Genomic DNA, 17,940 nt, shown 5'->3' with positions numbered 1-17,940 from the left:
TAATATAACATTTCTCAAGTACCTCACTTGGTTTCAGGTGCTAGCCTAGGCACTAGGGATGTAAAGACCAAAATTAAATAGTCCCTACCCTCAATACTTGTATTCCATCAGGGAGACAGGCACAAAAGTATATGTAAAATGTATATAGGTAGCTAGGTAGTGAGTGAAGTGGAAGAGAGCACCAGGAATAGAGTCAAGAAGAGTTCAAATCCAACCTCATATACTTAGAAGCTATGTGACTGTGGGCAAATCACTTAATCTTGTTTGTCGCAGTTTCCTCATTTGTAAAATGAACTGGAGAAGGAAATGGCAAATCACTGCAATATCTTTGCCAAGAAAACCCTAAATGGGGTCATGAAGCATCGAATATGACTAAACCAACTGAACAACAAAAATGAATATAAAATAAATACTGGGTAAATTTAGGAGGAGAGAGGACAGTAGCAACTGTAAGAAATCAACAAGTCTTCAAATAGACAATGGCATGACACTGGAATTCTGACAGAGAGTTATAGACTCAAAAATGTGGAAAGAAGGTGAAGATGAATTCCAGAGGCAGTCAATGCAAAGGTACTCAAAAGATGGATTGTAATGTGTAAGAAACAGCAAAGACAGTTTGGCTGGATTGCAGAGTTTAGGAGAGGGAGTTTGGGTGTAAGTTGAGAAGGACTTACAATGCAAACTCCTTTTGTATTTTTTAAGTATCCTAAAATCCTAAAAGCAAGAGGAAACTGCAGAAATGTATTGATTAGAGAACTGACATGATTAGACTTACATATTTAAAAAATAAGTCTTTATTAAGTCCCTACTATGAACCAGACACTGTGCTAAACACTTTACAATTATCTTCTTTAGTCCTCACACCAAACCTCTAAGGTAAGTGCAATTATTACCTTTTTTTTTTTTTACAAATAAGGAAGCTGAGGTAGATAATTGTCAAGTGACTTTCCAAGAGTTCTATGCTATTAAGTGTTTAAGGCTAGATTTAAATTCAGCTCTTCCTGGCCCAGTGTCCTATGCACTACACCACATAATCTGCTTCTGATACTACAAAAATAAATTTGACAGCTATAGAGAGGACAGGTTGGGAAAAAAGGAGATGATTTGTGACCAGGAAACCTGTTAGGAGTGCTGAATGAATTTGATCTCTGCTGTTTACTACAGATCTAGTGAGGTGCTCTCTGTTTATATATAAATGCTTTACAAAGTCAAAAATAAATGCCAGCTACTATTGTTATCATTATTATGAATTATCTCATTCTTTCCACATTTTTGATGATATTCAACTTGAAATAGTCCAAAGACAAGTCACACTTACCCTTCTGTTTTTCTTTTATATTTAATATAATACAAACTAGAGCATGAGGAGAAAAATGCCTTTTTTGTAATTGAATAGAAATATTGGAATGTAAGTTCATCTTTCAGATATTCATTGAAAGCATCTTAAAGATAGTCTAGCAGCAGACAGGATGACATGTCCCTTATGCTATTTACCACATGGTTTCAATTTCTTAAGATCTCTATAGTTTGAATTTTTTCCATTACTTATAGTTTGGAGATAATCAGTATGGCAGGATCTTTTGAAAATGTCATTCTTAAATTGATATGGATTATTGTTACATTCAAGAGGTTGCAGGCAATGTTTCTGTCTGTAATGACGCCATAGTTCTTTTAGAGTTTACATATGGAATTCTCAATAATTGGAGGGGGATTTGCAATTGTAATATGGGGATTTATGTTTGTATATTTACATCCGTAATATGAAGATTTGTCATATATTAGTTCATGAGGGATATAATGAATTTCTTGTATATCATTCTAGTTATTGATCAAATCTTCCCTATCTGACAAATACTAAATTTTTACATCCTGCCCATATGTTATACATTTTCCACCACATCATTGGAAAATCTGCTTGATCAACAAATTTATGCTCCTTAGGAATGACTTTTTTATAATTTCTTGTGGCAGTCACCTGATCCTGAATAATTATTATCATTATCTTCATCATCATTATTGTTATCATCATCATCTCATTTTCTCAACTTTTTCAGTGGGGTTAAGATGAAAATGATCCTGGGACAAGTCATAATTTTGCTATTATTCTTTCATATCCAATGCTCTATGAACCACTGCACAAAAAGATAACTGCTTTTTTGCAGTTGAATAAAAGCATTGAGATATAACCTCATCCTCAGTAGGCTCGCTGGAAACATCCTTGGTATAACTCCAGTAGCAGACAGAACAATGGGGATGATGTATACCTCATCCTGTTCCCCCCATGATTTTAATCTCCTTGGCCATGTTTCCATATTTCAAAAGCTTTTCATTCCATAAAGCTTGGAAATTATGAGTTTTGGGGAGAGTGACATATATTAAAAACATTCTTCTTAAGTTTTTATGAATCATTGTGATGTCCATGAGATTGTGGGCAACATTTCAGTGTGTAATAATGGTCTGGTTCCAATACAGTATATTGGCTGAGTTCCTCAGGATAGTTTAAAGTCTGTATTTGTACTATAGGGATTTGTCTTCCTTCAGTTCTTGAAAGATAGTGAGCTTCTGATGTATAATTCAAGCCACCAGGTCATGTCTTGCTAGGTATTCAGTAAGTGTTAAATGGTTGTGATACATTGCATTGCTTCCTAATTTCCTTGCATTTGTCATTAATTATGATCACCTTTCGATTTAGGCAACTCATTGCCTTTCTCAATGCTGCAGTTTCCTTTATCTGCAAAATGAAGTGATTCTTAGGTCCCTCCCACATTAATTTTATGAATGCATAAGTTTTATAAAACCATTTTCATAGGTAGTGATATCATCACATCTCTCCTCAAAACATCTCTGCTTGATGATTTTGTCATTGTTGTTATTCAGTCTTTTTTCAATTATATCCAATTCTTGGTGGTCCTATGTGAGGTTTCTTTGACATATAAATTGCTACATTTGCCATTTCTTTCTCCAACTCATTTTACAGATGAAAAACTGGGTAAAAGAGTTAATTAAATTCCTCAGGGTCACACAATTATTAAGTGTCTGAGGCTAGATTTGAACTCAGAAGAGGACTCCTCTCTTTCTGACCCCATGCCTAATCTTCTATCTACTCTGCACTTAGCTACCCGAATGAAGATGTAACAAAGTGCTAAAAAGTTATACATCTGATAGGGAAAGCATTGTAAGAGGGAAGGTCTTTGCTACAAGTAGCAGCATGAGGGAAACACTATTAAATAACTAGGACTCTTTCAAGAGACACAAATGTCAATATTTAAGACATTTGTGACCAATAAGAGAGTAAGAGTAAAATTTTCAAAACCTATTTTGGTCACATAGAAAAGATGCCTCCCAGAATTCTGTGATTCCTTATTCATTGTTTCTAACTCTCTTGTTCTGATTATCTCTGAGACATATCAACGCCAGCAGTAAAGTAGCTGGATATTGTTCCACAAGACATCCTAAGAATTGTTCTTTGACTCAAGCTGATGGCCCAGATCATGCTTTAACAAAAGCAGGCATGTATACCAACCCCATCACATCCAAAAGTTCAAGAACGAAGTCTGTATTTGGATCAGAATGTACAGCTCTGGCTCCTGTAGAAAAATCTGTTAAATCCAACCCTTCAGGAGAGAAGAGCTCATGAATAAATCGAAGAACTATTTCCTATAGAATTTATCTTCAATGGAAGCTGTTGCTGCTGTTGCCACGACTACCAAGAGGTGGGGATAGAGACCACGTGCTGACAGGTGCCTCGAGGTCACAGCAGATCATGCCTCCACACAAGAAACAATCAGAAAGTCTTTAAGTTTGTTGGAGTTTTGTTTTTACAAAGAGTATAGAGACAGGTTCAAGCCTTTTCTCTTTTAAAAAAAAATATAAATTCCATTCCACCAACTGACATTGCAGCTTTCTTGATGTTTTCAACCCATTTCATAATACTTAACAGCCAAGTCAATTTGATATCCCATTTTATGGATGGGGCAGAGCAGTAAGGCATCAAGTAATAAGGTTAGGTGTTAGAAAATCATCTAGTCCAACCTGCTTATTCTGCAGATGGGAAACTGAAGCCTACAAAAGGAAAGTATCTTGTTCAGTGTCACACAATTAAATAGAGGAGGCAGAATTTAAACCCAAGTTCCCTGATTTTAAATGCAGTTTTTAATTCAATGTTTTCAAGAATCTATTTTATAACATATGCATCCCATATTATCTCATCAGTCTGAATGACCCCTGTTCTATAAATGAAGGCAGCAGGTATAAAGTAATCAAAATCACTTATTATTTTAATCACTGAAATGCCAAAATTCAATGAAGAATTTCCTTTATTTGGAGGATTGTGCTAGGTACTCATGGAATATATAAAGAGAAATAGATATGAAACTTGTCCTCAAAAAGCATATAGCTTTATTAGGGATATAAAATGCATACTCAGATAGATATAAGATTGTGGAATTTGGTTATTCTAAAAGACATACAAAAATATCACCAATAGTATTCTTAAAAAGAAGAAATTACTTTTCTCTATGGGATTGGGGATGGGTTAATGGAAAAGCTGATATTTGAGTTGGACCTTAATGGATGTCAACAGGAAGATGTGATGGGGAAGGAGAAAATAGGCAAAGAGGAAAATATACATAAATATGCTGGTATATTACTGATATTAGCAACATGATATGACGGAAGAGAACCAGAGGAATTTCAGAAAAGGACCTAGGTTCAAATATCAGTTCGGCTTCTTGCTATCCATGTAACTGATCATGAACAAGAGACTTCCATTCTTCAATTCTCAATTTCTTGCTCTTTAAAATGAGAGTTGGGCCAAATGTCTCCTAAGTTTTCTTGCAAATTCTAAGTCCTAGCCCCTTCAGGAATGGATGCCAGCCAGTTGGAGATGCCAACAGTAGTTATTATTTATATGACACTTTCAAGCATTTTAAATGCATTATGTCATTCATTTAGTTCTCACTGCAAACTGCATTTTAGGAAATAAAATACTGTTTTAGAGATTAGGAAACTAAAATTCAAAGAAGTCTGTCATTTGCCCAAGGTCATGCAATTAGTAAAAGTCTGAGATGGCATTCAAAAACTTCTTGATTCCAAGTCCGGCACACTTTTCATTATACCACCCTGACTCTATGGTATCACCTATTTTAATTCTATATCTCTATTTGTGCCCAAACCAATGTGTGTAACATAATGAGAAATCAGTGTTATGGTGTGGCAGATTTAGAATCTATAGTTTGGAGATCCATCTGGAATTAAGAATATGGAGAAAGGGATATCAGGGTCTTGAGGGCATGACTATAAAAACAGGCATGCCTTCACAAAGAGAGGCAAACGTTGGCCCCATGCTCTAAGTGAACTCAGGTTGAGAGCCGAGGTCATTTGTTCATTCAAAAAGCATTTATTGATAGAACTAAAGGACCATTTAGGCAGGCTCCCTCATTATGAATCACATTTCTTTGGAAGTCATTAATTCCTTTCAGGGAATAAAAACTGGAAGTTCAGACCCTTCCTCAGTGGAGACCTATACAGTCCATGTAAAAAGGGACAATTCAGAGTCCAATAAAAGAATTGGCTACAGATGGTATTCTTTTGAGGTGATCCCTTTTTTCCCCTTATTTTTATCAGAGAGAATAAGGGCAGAGGCTTTTGTTTGCAGCTTACTTTGCAGAGCTATTCCTCTCCTAATTGGTATTAGCGCTTTCTTTTAAAGTTTAACTAAAAACGAGGCTTACATCTTGAGTTTTAGCGTAGTTTTTTTTTTTTTTTTTAAATCAAGTCGTTATTGATAAGTTCATGTAATACTCTTGCTCTCCCTAGTGGTGATACCTGAAAAAGCAAGTTCCATTTACTACCCCGTCCTCTCATCTGTCTCTGTGGAAGAGGCATGCCAGTCAGGCTTTCAAATAGACACGTGAGTCATTTGATTATAGCAAATCTGTGTGAGCTACCAGTATGAGAAGACTTCAGAGGACTATAACTACTCATCCCTTTTCAGGGGATATTCCCTCTTCTCCACTAACGTGCTGGTTTCCAGGTGGTTTTGATTCCATTATGATTCATCAGCAGAATAAAAGAAGAGAACAAATCAATCTTTTGCCCAGCTGATCAGAGATCTCAGATTGCCAAACTCTTGGGCTGCCCATCTTCAAACTACTGAGTGGAGGAAGGAAAGAAACACAGACTAAATCAAGAGCAGCTGCCAGATAAATGGGTGAACACACACAAGACAATGGGGCAACAGCTCAAAACAAAGAGAAGTGTTATTGTCTGAGAAGGAACTCAAGTCTGAGGAGCCTGAGCAGCCGTGATCCATTATAGATTTATATTATAGACACATTATATTACATATTGTTATATTACATACATATTACATATTATATCATATAGATATGTTATAGATATATCAGATATATTATAGATATAGATATTATATAGATAGGAAGAGCTTGTTATTTAGCCCCAAATGAGACCAATAAATATTTGTTGAAGGAAGAAAAGAAGGGACAAAATAAGCAAGCAAGGAGGCGAGGGGCAGGGAGGGAGTATGATTTTTAATTCGACATTTATTAAATACCTGTCATATGCAAAACACTATATTTGGTGCTGGGGACATAAAGGCGAAAATGAAATGGTCCCTTCCCTCATAGAGCTTATGTTCTCCTGAGAAATACAACATTCCATATATAAAAAGTAATTCCAATGGATGGATCTGGGAAATCTCATACTGATGGTATCTCCTGAACTGTGATTTGAAAGATGCTAGAGATGCTTCAAGCCAGTGAGGAGGGTGTACATTCCAGAGAGGGAGAATCAATCCCTTGACTAAAGTAATAGAGTCAGGAGATGGAATTCTTTTTTCTTTCATAGGAAGCATTATAATATACAATATATACCAAAAATAACTGAAAGGTGATTGGGGGAAGGGAAGTACAGGCATCCGGGAAAAGGATTCAGGCACTGGGGCCAAGCTTTAAAAGAGACTGAGAATTCTAAAATGAGAAAGGAAGGAGTTGGTACAGCATTGGAGAGGGTGTGGAGAGAGGGGAAGCCTGAGCAAAGCCTGATGGAAATTTATGAAGTTCCAAGGTCAGTTTGGCTGGACGATAGAATGTGTATAAAGGGGGGAAGTAGCAATGTATAATCAACCTGAAATGATTAGTTATAAATGGTTTAAAAAGAGACAGAGAAGTTTGTATCTCATCTACAGATAATGGGTAAATCCTGGAGTTTGAGGTTTTTTGTTGTTGTTATTGGGGGAAAGGGAGGGTATTTTATTTTTCATCAGTAGAGTGACGCAGTTAAACCTGTCCTTTAGAAAAATCACTTTAGCATCTATGTGCAGGATGTATTGAGAGAGAAGATGGGGCAGAAAGACTAACTAGGAGGCCATTGTAATCATCCAGGTGAGAAGGAATGGTGGGGCACACCCATATTCTTAGCTACCTGGGATGTGGAGGCTGACAGATCTCTTAAGCTTGGGAGTTCTGAGCTGCTTTGGGCTAATCCAATCAGGTGTCTGCACTAAGTTCAGCATTAATTGGTGAGTCCCTGAGACAGAAACAACAAAGCACAGTTCTTGGTCCAAAGTTGTACTGGAGCCATGCATCAGTATCCCTTGTATCTCCATTCTGAGTAGCTTAAAGAAACCTAATCATTAAAAAAAAAAAATAAAATAAATTTTAAAAAAAGGAAAAACTGAATTTTTCTGAGTTTTATTCCTGATTCTCCATTAACTCTATTCCCCCTAAGGTTGAAATACCTTTTAGGGAGAGACAATTGATCACTACATTTGCTTTTTCAAGATATTAGAATAGTTCAACAGAGATTTGATACCTGTTCTAAAAAAAAAAAAAAAAGATATATCTTGCATATTTCTCATTACTGTCACAAAAACTAGGGACATTTTGACAGAATTGTTAAAATATAACAATTTTTTCCCAAAAAGTTCAAAGTAGTTTTAGCTAACCCTTGGCCAGCCACCTCATTATAACATTAATACTCATTTGTATGCTGGAGCTAGCACAAAAAAGTCAATTGTTAAACTTTCGTTGTGACCATTTATATCTCAGAATTTGGCAAATACTACATATCTGGACTTAATTATTTTGTTGATTACTTAGGTGTTAGTGATGCAAATTAAATCCGAAAGTGGGTTTTTTGGAGAGTCAGTTGGTAAACATTTTCCAGCACATCCTTGTGTAACTTGGAAGTAGCTATTCACTTTAATAGAAGCCCAGAAAACAAACCCTTCCCCCATAAGAACTTTTAAAATAATTTCATAATAAATTTATAAACAGGATGACCATGAGAGAAGTGTGTGTATATGTTTGTATATATGTGTGTGTGTATTTGTATATATAGTTTCTAATTTTCCACTTAAATTTCCTCAAAGTTAAGGAACACCACACACACACACCTCAGTTCTTTGTTGAAGTAAATTCTCTTCTACCATTTAATAATCAAGAAACTAGTAAGTAATTAAAGGCATATCAAAGTTAAAGGCATGGTCCTACATAGGCACTAGGGTATCAAGTGCAAGCATAATCTGACTGTATGAATGCCTCCTTGTTCACTTGCTATGCATTTTGTGTTCATGAGTTTATTTTTTTTTTCTTCCTAGGTGTGCCTGAAGTAGAAGTCACTTGGTTCAGGAATAAAAGCAAATTGGCTCCTCTTCACCACCTGCAAGATGGCTCCCTGTCTATTACAAATGTCTCCTTTTCTGATCAGGGGCTGTACTCTTGTAGAGCAGTCAATCTTCACGGAGAAGTGACCGAAAACACCCAGCTAGTGATACTAGGTAAAGAGCTTGCGAGGTCAACTGCCTGTGGACAGGATTTCATTTGAAAACCTCCAGACCAGGTCCTCCTTCCTCTCTCCCTGCTCTTGCCAAACACAATCAATGTAACCTAAATTAACCTAACTTCTCCCTTTATCCTGGAGAGTTAAGAGATGAAATGAATTTAAATATATAATATTATAGTAATAAAATTTGGAGCATCAAAAAAACAAAAAACAAAAACAAAAACAAACAAAAAAAAAAAACTCCAGAGATTTATGGCCAACCATCATAGACTAACTACAATATTTAGTGACTTACATATAAACCATTAGGACATCCTCATTCCTATACGGAAAGCAAAGACAATATGTGCACATATAATGCAGAGTCAAATGCTGAGTTAAGTTTCCATCTTTATCTGCCCCAGTAAAAAATGAGGTTACCTACATAACTGCTCCTAAATGGACTCTCTAGCTGGAATACAGTTTTACACCCAGTAAAGCAAATGGAGTTGAAGTCCCTTACAAATATACCAGTCAAGAATAAGTCAAATGAAGTTAACCAAAATCTCTGCATCTTTGGATATTTTCAGGCACCCCATCTCTGCCTTCAGGTTCTCACTTATGGCTCTGGCACAAAATGCTGAATCAATCGTCCTACATTACATACAAAAGTTTCTGACATCAATTCACGTCTAGGACCTACTAGAGTTATCATATAAACTCCAAGAATAACTCATCTGCAGTTATCCATGGGAAAGAAAGCAACATAAATGGTCTTATATTTATACACATACTAGTTCAATACTGCAAGAATTTCTTTTACCATAATTTCATTAATTTGGGGGGGGCTGCCTTTCACTAAAACAAATTACAGCCTCTCTTGTAATTTAAAAGATGGTCAAAATTTGGCATGATTGAAAAATGCATAACCAGGCAGTCTACCTGGCAGTGAGGTTCTCTGGATTTAAGCCAGACTGGGTCCTTGGACAAAAGATAAATGGGTGGATAGATAAACAGCAGAAAGAACAGACAAATATCCTCTATTACTGGTCTTTATTCAACTTGGTAATGTCTAGCAGAGCTTGCTTCACCAGCAAAGTCTTTAAGAATCCAGAAGCATCTCCATGTCATAGTAAGGTCTTAGAAAACTTTAGTAGAGGGCATACCTGTGTGCCTACCCACATATGGGTTCTTTTAAAAATCAAAATGATTTAGTAGGAGAAATAATTTCGGCTTTACTTTTACCAAATTGCTAGTATGAAGTCTCTGCTCACTCTGGCTTCCAAAAACCTGCTCGTAGTAATTCACCACATACCCCAGTTGGGCTTGCAGCTCACCAGTGACTATATAAGCCCCAAATTATCTCAGAAAGCAACAATAACTCAGTTCAGTGAAGGATGAAGTTTACTTTGTGTTCAGTTTCACAGTTATGAGTTAAACTTGTAGCCGGACGATTGGACTCAAAAAGCCGTTGTTGAGCCCAGAGCCTGGGTGGGACCATTACCCCTCGCTGATTTATGGTACTTACTGATGGAGTTTTCCTCCCTAATAACACTTCCTCATCACTTTCTACTAATGGAGAGATGAAAGATTAACCAGGATGTGTAGCTGCTACTGTAGGTCTGGTAATGAAGTGTGTATATTCTGCAAACTTGTGTTTAGCACTATGGTGCCATTGAAAAAATGGGTGAAAAGACTGTTTGGGGAATGTTACTTCTTCCCCACTTTAATCAAATATGATGGAAAATTGCTATTTAAATTCTTACCTCAGGGCATTTTTTTATCAGAAATAACCTTGGTTTATTGATCACAGTTCATTCATTATTCCAAGTACTTTCTGAATATAAAAGTAGTTTCATTTTCTTTGTTAATCATTTAAAACTAATTTAATTTTTAAGTGGAATTTTTTTCCAAAAAAACTAAGATCTAGTGCCAACTATTGAAACTTAAGTTTTGTTTGTAGTCTAATAACACAGGCCTACATTCATTCAGCAAACATTTATTAAGGGCTCACTATGAGTTCTATAGGTATGGGACAGGAAGCAGAACCTGAGAAGCAGCAGATGGATTGACTTCTATTTGGTGAGCTCTTACAATCTACTTTTAGACATAAGAGCATAAAAGCATCTTAATGCTTACCACAGCAGTAGACTTGTAATATTCTGTATTTCAAAGAAGAATTTAAGAAGAAAAGGATTTGGGCTTCAGTTGGTGATACCATGGCTGACATGTAGAATTCAGAGAATTTTTTAGATTAATGGGACCTGGGAAAGCGTCTAGTTCAGCCTCATTTGATAGAGACAGAATGGTTAAGTCACTTCCCCTTGGCCATCCAGTGGTTAGTTGAAATGAAATTAGTAACTAATATTTATTAAATACTTAACAATACGCAAATCACTATGCCAGATGCTGAGGAGACAAAGATGACTCAATTATTTCTCAAAGAACTTACATTCTTCTGGGGGAAAGGGTAGGACATGAACATAACACAGTATAATGCAAGTTAGAGCATGATGGGGGCAAAGGAGATATCTAAACAATGCACTACAAGAAAATTTGAGGAAGAGTGTATTCCTAACTTGAGAACAGAATGCTCAAATGCCAGGAGGTAGGAAATGAGAAAATGGATAAATATTAAGTTTTACAAAGGGACTTTTTTGCTTATAAACATTGCAAGATCTTCAAAATATGGGTTGATTGATAAAAACTCAATTTGTGTTTTCAGAAACACATTTTTGATGCAAAGTTAGGAACATCCGTAGAGTAATGTGCCTAATTCTCAGGAGTAGCCTTGTATTTTCAGGCATAGTATTAAGCCTGTAACTCAGATCTTAGTGAATGTATGGATGTCTCCACTAAAAAGATGCCCTTCAGAAGCCAGCAACAAAAACACTTGACCTCTTAATACCTAGTGTCTTCCTCTTCCCCACTCCTCCTAAAGGTACTAGATTTTTATGTTTTAGTCTGCTCTGATTCATCATTTCCCTGACCACAGATCCCCCCCATCCTCCTTCTCAACTGGAAGACATGAAGGCCCTGCTTTCAGCCAATGGACCCAACCTTCCCTCTGTGCTCACTTCTCCTCTGGGAACACAGCTGGTTTTGAGTCCTGGGAATTCTGCCGTCCTTGGTGAGTAGTCTAGTCTCTGAAGCTCTTGGAATAATTCCAGGTCGAGATTGAATTTATGGAAAGGGGGACTGTGTATAGGCAGGAGGGAGGGAGGCAGCAACAGTGGGGTAGCAGGAAATCCTCTCATTGCCTAGAGAATCCAGACTCACCCAGTGGAAACTTTTGCTAATTTTCCACAAGGTAGGGGCAATTCTGTCTGGCCTTTTAGTTTGTCTAGTTTCCAATACAACTTTGCTCGGGTTGTAACAAAAGTTTCTACTCCAAGGTTTTCTCAGAGTGAGGGGCTACTTTGGCTGTAATATGAAGACTGTTTATACTTTTTTAAGTCAAGAATACTCTGGGCTTATTGACTTGTAAATAAATGTGCCCCCCCCCCATTTCTCACTGATTTCTGTCCTCTAGGATAATGCTAGAAGAATTAGCACCATAGGAAAAGGGATATTGATTACAGATTATAAAAGCCTATGTCCCACCTTTCTTGAATACCCAATATGACTTCCCAGGTATGGGAAGCTCAGTAACCTCTCAGAGTTCTTGGAGCCATCAGAGCTGAAAGTGTCCTGGCACTACAGGGCAGGTAGTTCTACTACTTTGCTCATTGGTTCCCATTTCTTATAGCCTTCACTGGAAGGAGTTTTCATTAGCTATATTTTTCATTCAACAAGATATTTCTCATATCTTATGACCTGCTTGGAAAGGAAGGATGACAGCAGTTAAGTGACTTGTTGAGGATTATGTAGTTCCTAAATGTCTGAATCTGGATAGGAAGTCGGGTGTTCCTAATGCCAGACTAAAGCTTTATCCATTGTGCCACCAGAACCCTCCTTTCTTGCTTAATGTGAAATCTATGACAATCCTCATTCCCTACCAACCAAGGCCTCCATGGCTGGATCCTTAGTCATATACATAAATGAGAATCTAATGACATGGTTACAAATCCAGCATGACTAAAGCACAACTAGAAAAAGTCATTTTCAGTTTTCCTTCTTAGCTGAAATGTCTCCAAGATATAACTAGAAAAACCCAATTTTTAAAAAATTATGATTTGTACAGTAAAGTAATATGTAATAATAATTTTAATTTATGGAGAATTTTAAGGCTGAGGAAGCATTTTCCTCAAAATAAGCTCATGAAATAAGCAAGCCATGGAATATTTTCACCCATTTTAGAGATGACAAGACTGAGGCCAAAGGCAGTCATGCAGCTAAGCTAGTGGGTTGAAATAAGAACCTAGGTGCCCAGAGCTCATTCTATTTTGCTACATTGCCTCTTTATGTAGATCTGCTTTATCTTTCATAATAATTACAAATTTGACATTAATTGCGGGCACATGTCAAAATCCACATTAAAACCATATAGTTGCACATTTCATTTAGACTTAAGATAGCAAATTCTTTCTAACTAGCCCTATTTCAGTATCATATGTACATAAAATTCTTTATTTTGATTCAACAATTTCCAAGACAGGCTTTATCACTAATAGCCCTGGTTTTCAGTGATTTTTCCCCCTTTTCTAGAAGTTCAATTTCTGTCAGTGGCAACTGTGGTACCCTTTAGTCCCCTGGAAAAATGAACATGTACGCACTGTCCCATAATAGCTTTACTTTCTGTCTTCCATATTCTGGAATAATATTTTGTCTCCTGCTAGCTATGGGCAATAAGAGTTTATTGTGGTTTATGTGGTGACATTCCAATGCTGCTTTATAGCTCTTTGTTTCCTTATGTCGATGTTTAAATCTAATAGTTAAGGGACATCTTAAAACTCTAATCTGTAGTCAGCCCTGCTCCATGTAAGCGAGACAGTGAGTCAGTCTCCATAAAAAACGCTGCATGCATGTACCTGAGCGGAATGAACTCCTGCAGGGAATGTCACCACATCTCTGTGATTTTAGACATAGGCCATGATGTATAGGCTGCATGAGAATGGATTGGGAGATGATGTCAGGTCACAGTTCTTTGAATGCCTTCAGTGATTCAAGATGTACCAAGACCTTGTTATTACATTCTTGGGGCAGGTCTCAAAGGATGGGGAAGATTTGCATAGGCGTAAATGCTCCATTTGGGGAAAATGGTGTGAACGAAGGTAAAAAGAACAGTTCTCTGCATGAGAGCACCAGGGACAGAGAATTAGACAAGTCTGGCTAAAGTGGACAACCCTCAGAGGGAAGTACAAGAAGTCAGAATTAGAAAGCTAAATTTGACTCAGTTCCATATATATCCATATAATCCATATATACATGGAATATATGGAATGTATATAAGAAATACATATAAACATATATATGAATGAAATGAGGTCTTTATCAGAGAAACTTATTCCCCCCAAAAAATCTATATTATTTAACTGTCTATGGTATCTATCAGTAAAATGTAGATTCCCTGTCTATTTTTCCTTAATGGCAAAATCTATGACAACCCTCATTCCCTTCCAACCAGGCCCTCCATGGCTGGATCCTTAATCATATACATAAATGGGAATCTAATGACATGGTCACAAATCCAGTATGACTAAAGCACAACTAGAAAAAAGTCATTTTCTGAGTATGAACCACAATATATATAGCATTTCCACTCTCTATTATTGTTTGCTTGCATTTTTGTTTTCCTTCTCATGTTTTTTTTACCTTCTTTCTAGATCTGATCTTTCTTGAGCAGCAAGATAACAGTATAAATATATACATATATATTGTATTTAACACATACTTTAACGTGTTTAACATGTATTAGACTATCTGCCATCTAGGAGAGGGCGTGGGGGGAAGGAAGGGAAAAGTTGGAACAGAAGGTTTTGCAGTGGTCAATGTTGAAAAACTACCCATGCATATGTTTTGTAAATAAAATTTTTCAGTTTTCCTTCTTAGCTGAAATGTCTCCAAGATATAACTAGAAAAACCCAATTTGCTTTCTGCAAGATCATCATTGCTACCCCTGATTTGTTTATTTCAGCTGAAGCATGAGATTTTACTCCAGCCCTTTATTTTAACTGTTTGTGTGTCTTTCTGTTTTGTGCATCTCTTGTAAATAACATTTTCTTAGATTCTCATTTCTAATTCATTCTGCTATCTGTTTTCATTTTATGGGTGAACGCATCCTAGTCACATTCACAATTATGATTACTGTGTACTTTGATTACTGTGTACTTTCCTCTATCTCACTTTCTTTTATTCTACTCTTTGTATGTTTTTTAATGCTTTTCTCAAAAGTCTGTTTTGTTTCTGATCACTGCCTCCTTTAAAATGCCCTTCCTTTTCATCATTTTCCCCTTCCCTTTATCTCTTATCCCATTTCCCTCTTCCCTAGTAGATAAAAAGTTTCTATACCCAATTCTGTGTGTGTATATTCTTCCTTCTTTGAACCAATTCTAATGAAAGAGGTCAAGCATTGCCCACCACTTTCTCCACCCTCTCGTTTCACCCTCCACTATAAAAGCTCTTTATCACATGCTTCTTTTATATAAGAAAATTTCCCTCTTTTACCATTCCTTATCACCCTTTCCCAGTGCATCCTTCTTTCTCACCCTTTCATTGGAGGGGAATGGGGAGATGTTATCCCAGCATAATTTACACTTGCCTGTGCTTTCTGTCTATGTAGATTCCTAATTGCTCTAATAATAAAGTTCTTAGGAGGAACATGTATCATTTTGCCTTATTTACCTTTTTGCTTCTCTTGAGTCTTATATTTAAATATCAAATTTTCTATAGCACTGGTCTTTTCAACAAGGATGCTTGAAAATCCTATTTCATTAAATGTACATTTTTTCATTAGAAGATTATACTGTTTTGGTGAATAGATTGTTCTTGGTTGCAATATAATCTTCTAAGCCCTCTACTGCTCTAAATGGAAGCTGCTAAATCTTGTGTGATCCTGACTGGCTTCACAATATTTTGAATTGTTTTTTCCAGCTGCTTTCAGTATTTTCTCCTTAACCTAAGGATCTTAAAATTTATCTATAATATTCCTGTGAATCTTCATTTGGGGATTTCTTTCAGGAGGAGATTAGTACATCCTTTCTATTTCTATTTTACCTTTTTGATCTAAGATACCAGGGTGATTTTCCTTTAGAATTTCTTAAAATATGATGTGTAGATTTTTTTTAATCTTGGCTTTCAGATAGTCCAATAATTTTAAAATTATTTTTTTGCCATCTATTTTCTAGCTCACTTGTTTTTACAAAAAGATATTTCATTTTTTCTGAAATTTCTTTTATCCTTTTGAATGTTTTATTGTTTCTTGATGTCTGACAAAGTCATTAGCTTCTCTTCCTCAATTCTAATTTTTAAGGAATTATTTTTTCTTCAATAAGCTTTTGTAGTTTCATTTTCATTTGACCAATTCTGCTTTTTAAGGAGTTATTTTCTTCAGTGAACTTTTGTATCTCTTTTACCAATATATTATTTCTCTTTTCAGGATTTTCTTGCTTCACTCTCATTTCTTTTCCCAATTTTTCCTCTATTAACTCATCTCTTCTTTTTTTTTTTAAATCTTCTACAAAATTTTTGTTGGGCTTGGATCCAATTAGCTTTTTTTGAAGCTTTGGTTGTAGTTGTTTTTATACTGTTATGTTCTTTTGAGTTTATGTCTTAAACTTCCCTGAGCAAACAAAAAAAAGTGCAATATGTTGCACTTCTTTTTTTGCTATTTGCTCATTTTTCCAATTTCTGATTTTGAACTTTATGTTAAAGTTGTTCTCTGCTCACCGGAAGATGGGGGTATACTGTCACAAGCTTCAGACTTTTTATACTACTCTTTTCAGAACTAATTCTGCAAGTTTCCATGACTTCCAAGATAGTGGTATCCTGGGAGAGATGTACTCAACACTCTGATCTTTACTCTGCAAAGTCCCCTAACTCCTCTTCAGCCATAAGTGCTAACACCCTGGAACTGTGACCCAGAAGTAGGTATGAGCAATAGAGTTGTCAATCATCACCAGCTGGACCCAGTGTTTCCAAAAAGTCCCCTCTTACAGTCTCTGGGCTGAGAGTTGCTGAAGCTGCTGCCACCACTGTAATAAGCACCTATGAAACCTGTTGGTGCTATACCTTGTATTACACTATTTGGAGAAGACTGTTGGAAAGGTTCACCTGGATTACCTCTAATTCACCATCTTGCCCCAATGTTGCTTTAAAATCTTTTCTCATTGTCTTTAGCTTCCTTCATCAAGCTGAGCTCATTTGAGCTTTAGCATTTCTGACACAATTCTTACCATGTCAAACTTATAGTCATCATCTATTATTTGTGTTTGTTTACATCTTCTGTATATTTTAAAAATTAATTTAATAAATGACTGATGTGCATCCATATAGGTCTCTTCAGAAAAATCTACTTTTACCTCCCCATTAAACTTGTTTCCCTTTGTGTCTTGAGAATTTTATTCTTCAATATTTTCCATCCCTCTTGGACTGGCATGCCCTGTTTCTTCAGTTTTTGAGATTCTAACTTTCCTCTGAAGCCACAGAAATTTGTTCCCTCAGAATTTAGGTATATGCTCCTCTCTCTTCATCTCCTAGAAAAGAGTTACTCATATCTAGAATAGTATATATCTCAATTGTTGGTTCTTCCAACTTTTGAACGATGAAATTATCACAAAAGTAGCCTGTGTTTGTATTTAAAATATTTTTCCAGATCCTATCAATTTCCTATTCCTGTAAAGAACTCCAGGTAGTTTGCAGTATGCACCAATGAAAAAATTACTTCTGTTCCTGCTGTCTCTGACTTTTGCCCAAATATTCTCTGCCAGGTTTTCAGCCAATTTTTCTATTTCCTTACAGGAGCATAGCTTCTAAATAGACAACTCCCCCTTTTACTTATCCTGTTTCTGTTGACTAAAACTATACTCATGGAAACATAGTTTCCCCTTGAGTTTCATCCCAACAAGTCTCAGTAATATCACACAGTAGGTCCTTAATAAATAATTTCCAAAGAGAATCAAATCGATACATGGAATTTTTGTTTCTTTGTATTCATTTGTCCCAATGCCAATCATCTTTCCTCCAACATGACTTCTAAGGTTTTGGATCAAGTAAATC

At 36.2% G+C, this 17,940-nt stretch overlaps 1 protein-coding gene across 1 annotated transcript in view; it reads left to right on the top strand.

Moving 5' to 3' along the window:
- ADAMTSL1 (ADAMTS like 1) overlaps nucleotides 1-17,940 on the top strand; it is a 386,862-nt gene that overhangs the window by 327,774 nt on the left and 41,148 nt on the right. Inside the window, exons 22-23 of the mRNA XM_051987060.1 lie at nucleotides 8,621-8,800; nucleotides 11,780-11,914. Of these exons, the coding sequence (XP_051843020.1) occupies nucleotides 8,621-8,800; nucleotides 11,780-11,914 (315 nt within the window). The remainder of the gene's footprint in view (nucleotides 1-8,620; nucleotides 8,801-11,779; nucleotides 11,915-17,940) is intronic.

Source organism: Antechinus flavipes, chromosome 1 (genome assembly GCF_016432865.1).
Source record: "Antechinus flavipes isolate AdamAnt ecotype Samford, QLD, Australia chromosome 1, AdamAnt_v2, whole genome shotgun sequence".
Lineage (NCBI taxonomy): Eukaryota > Metazoa > Chordata > Mammalia > Dasyuromorphia > Dasyuridae > Antechinus > Antechinus flavipes.
This window is presented reverse-complemented; position numbering and strand designations above follow the sequence as displayed.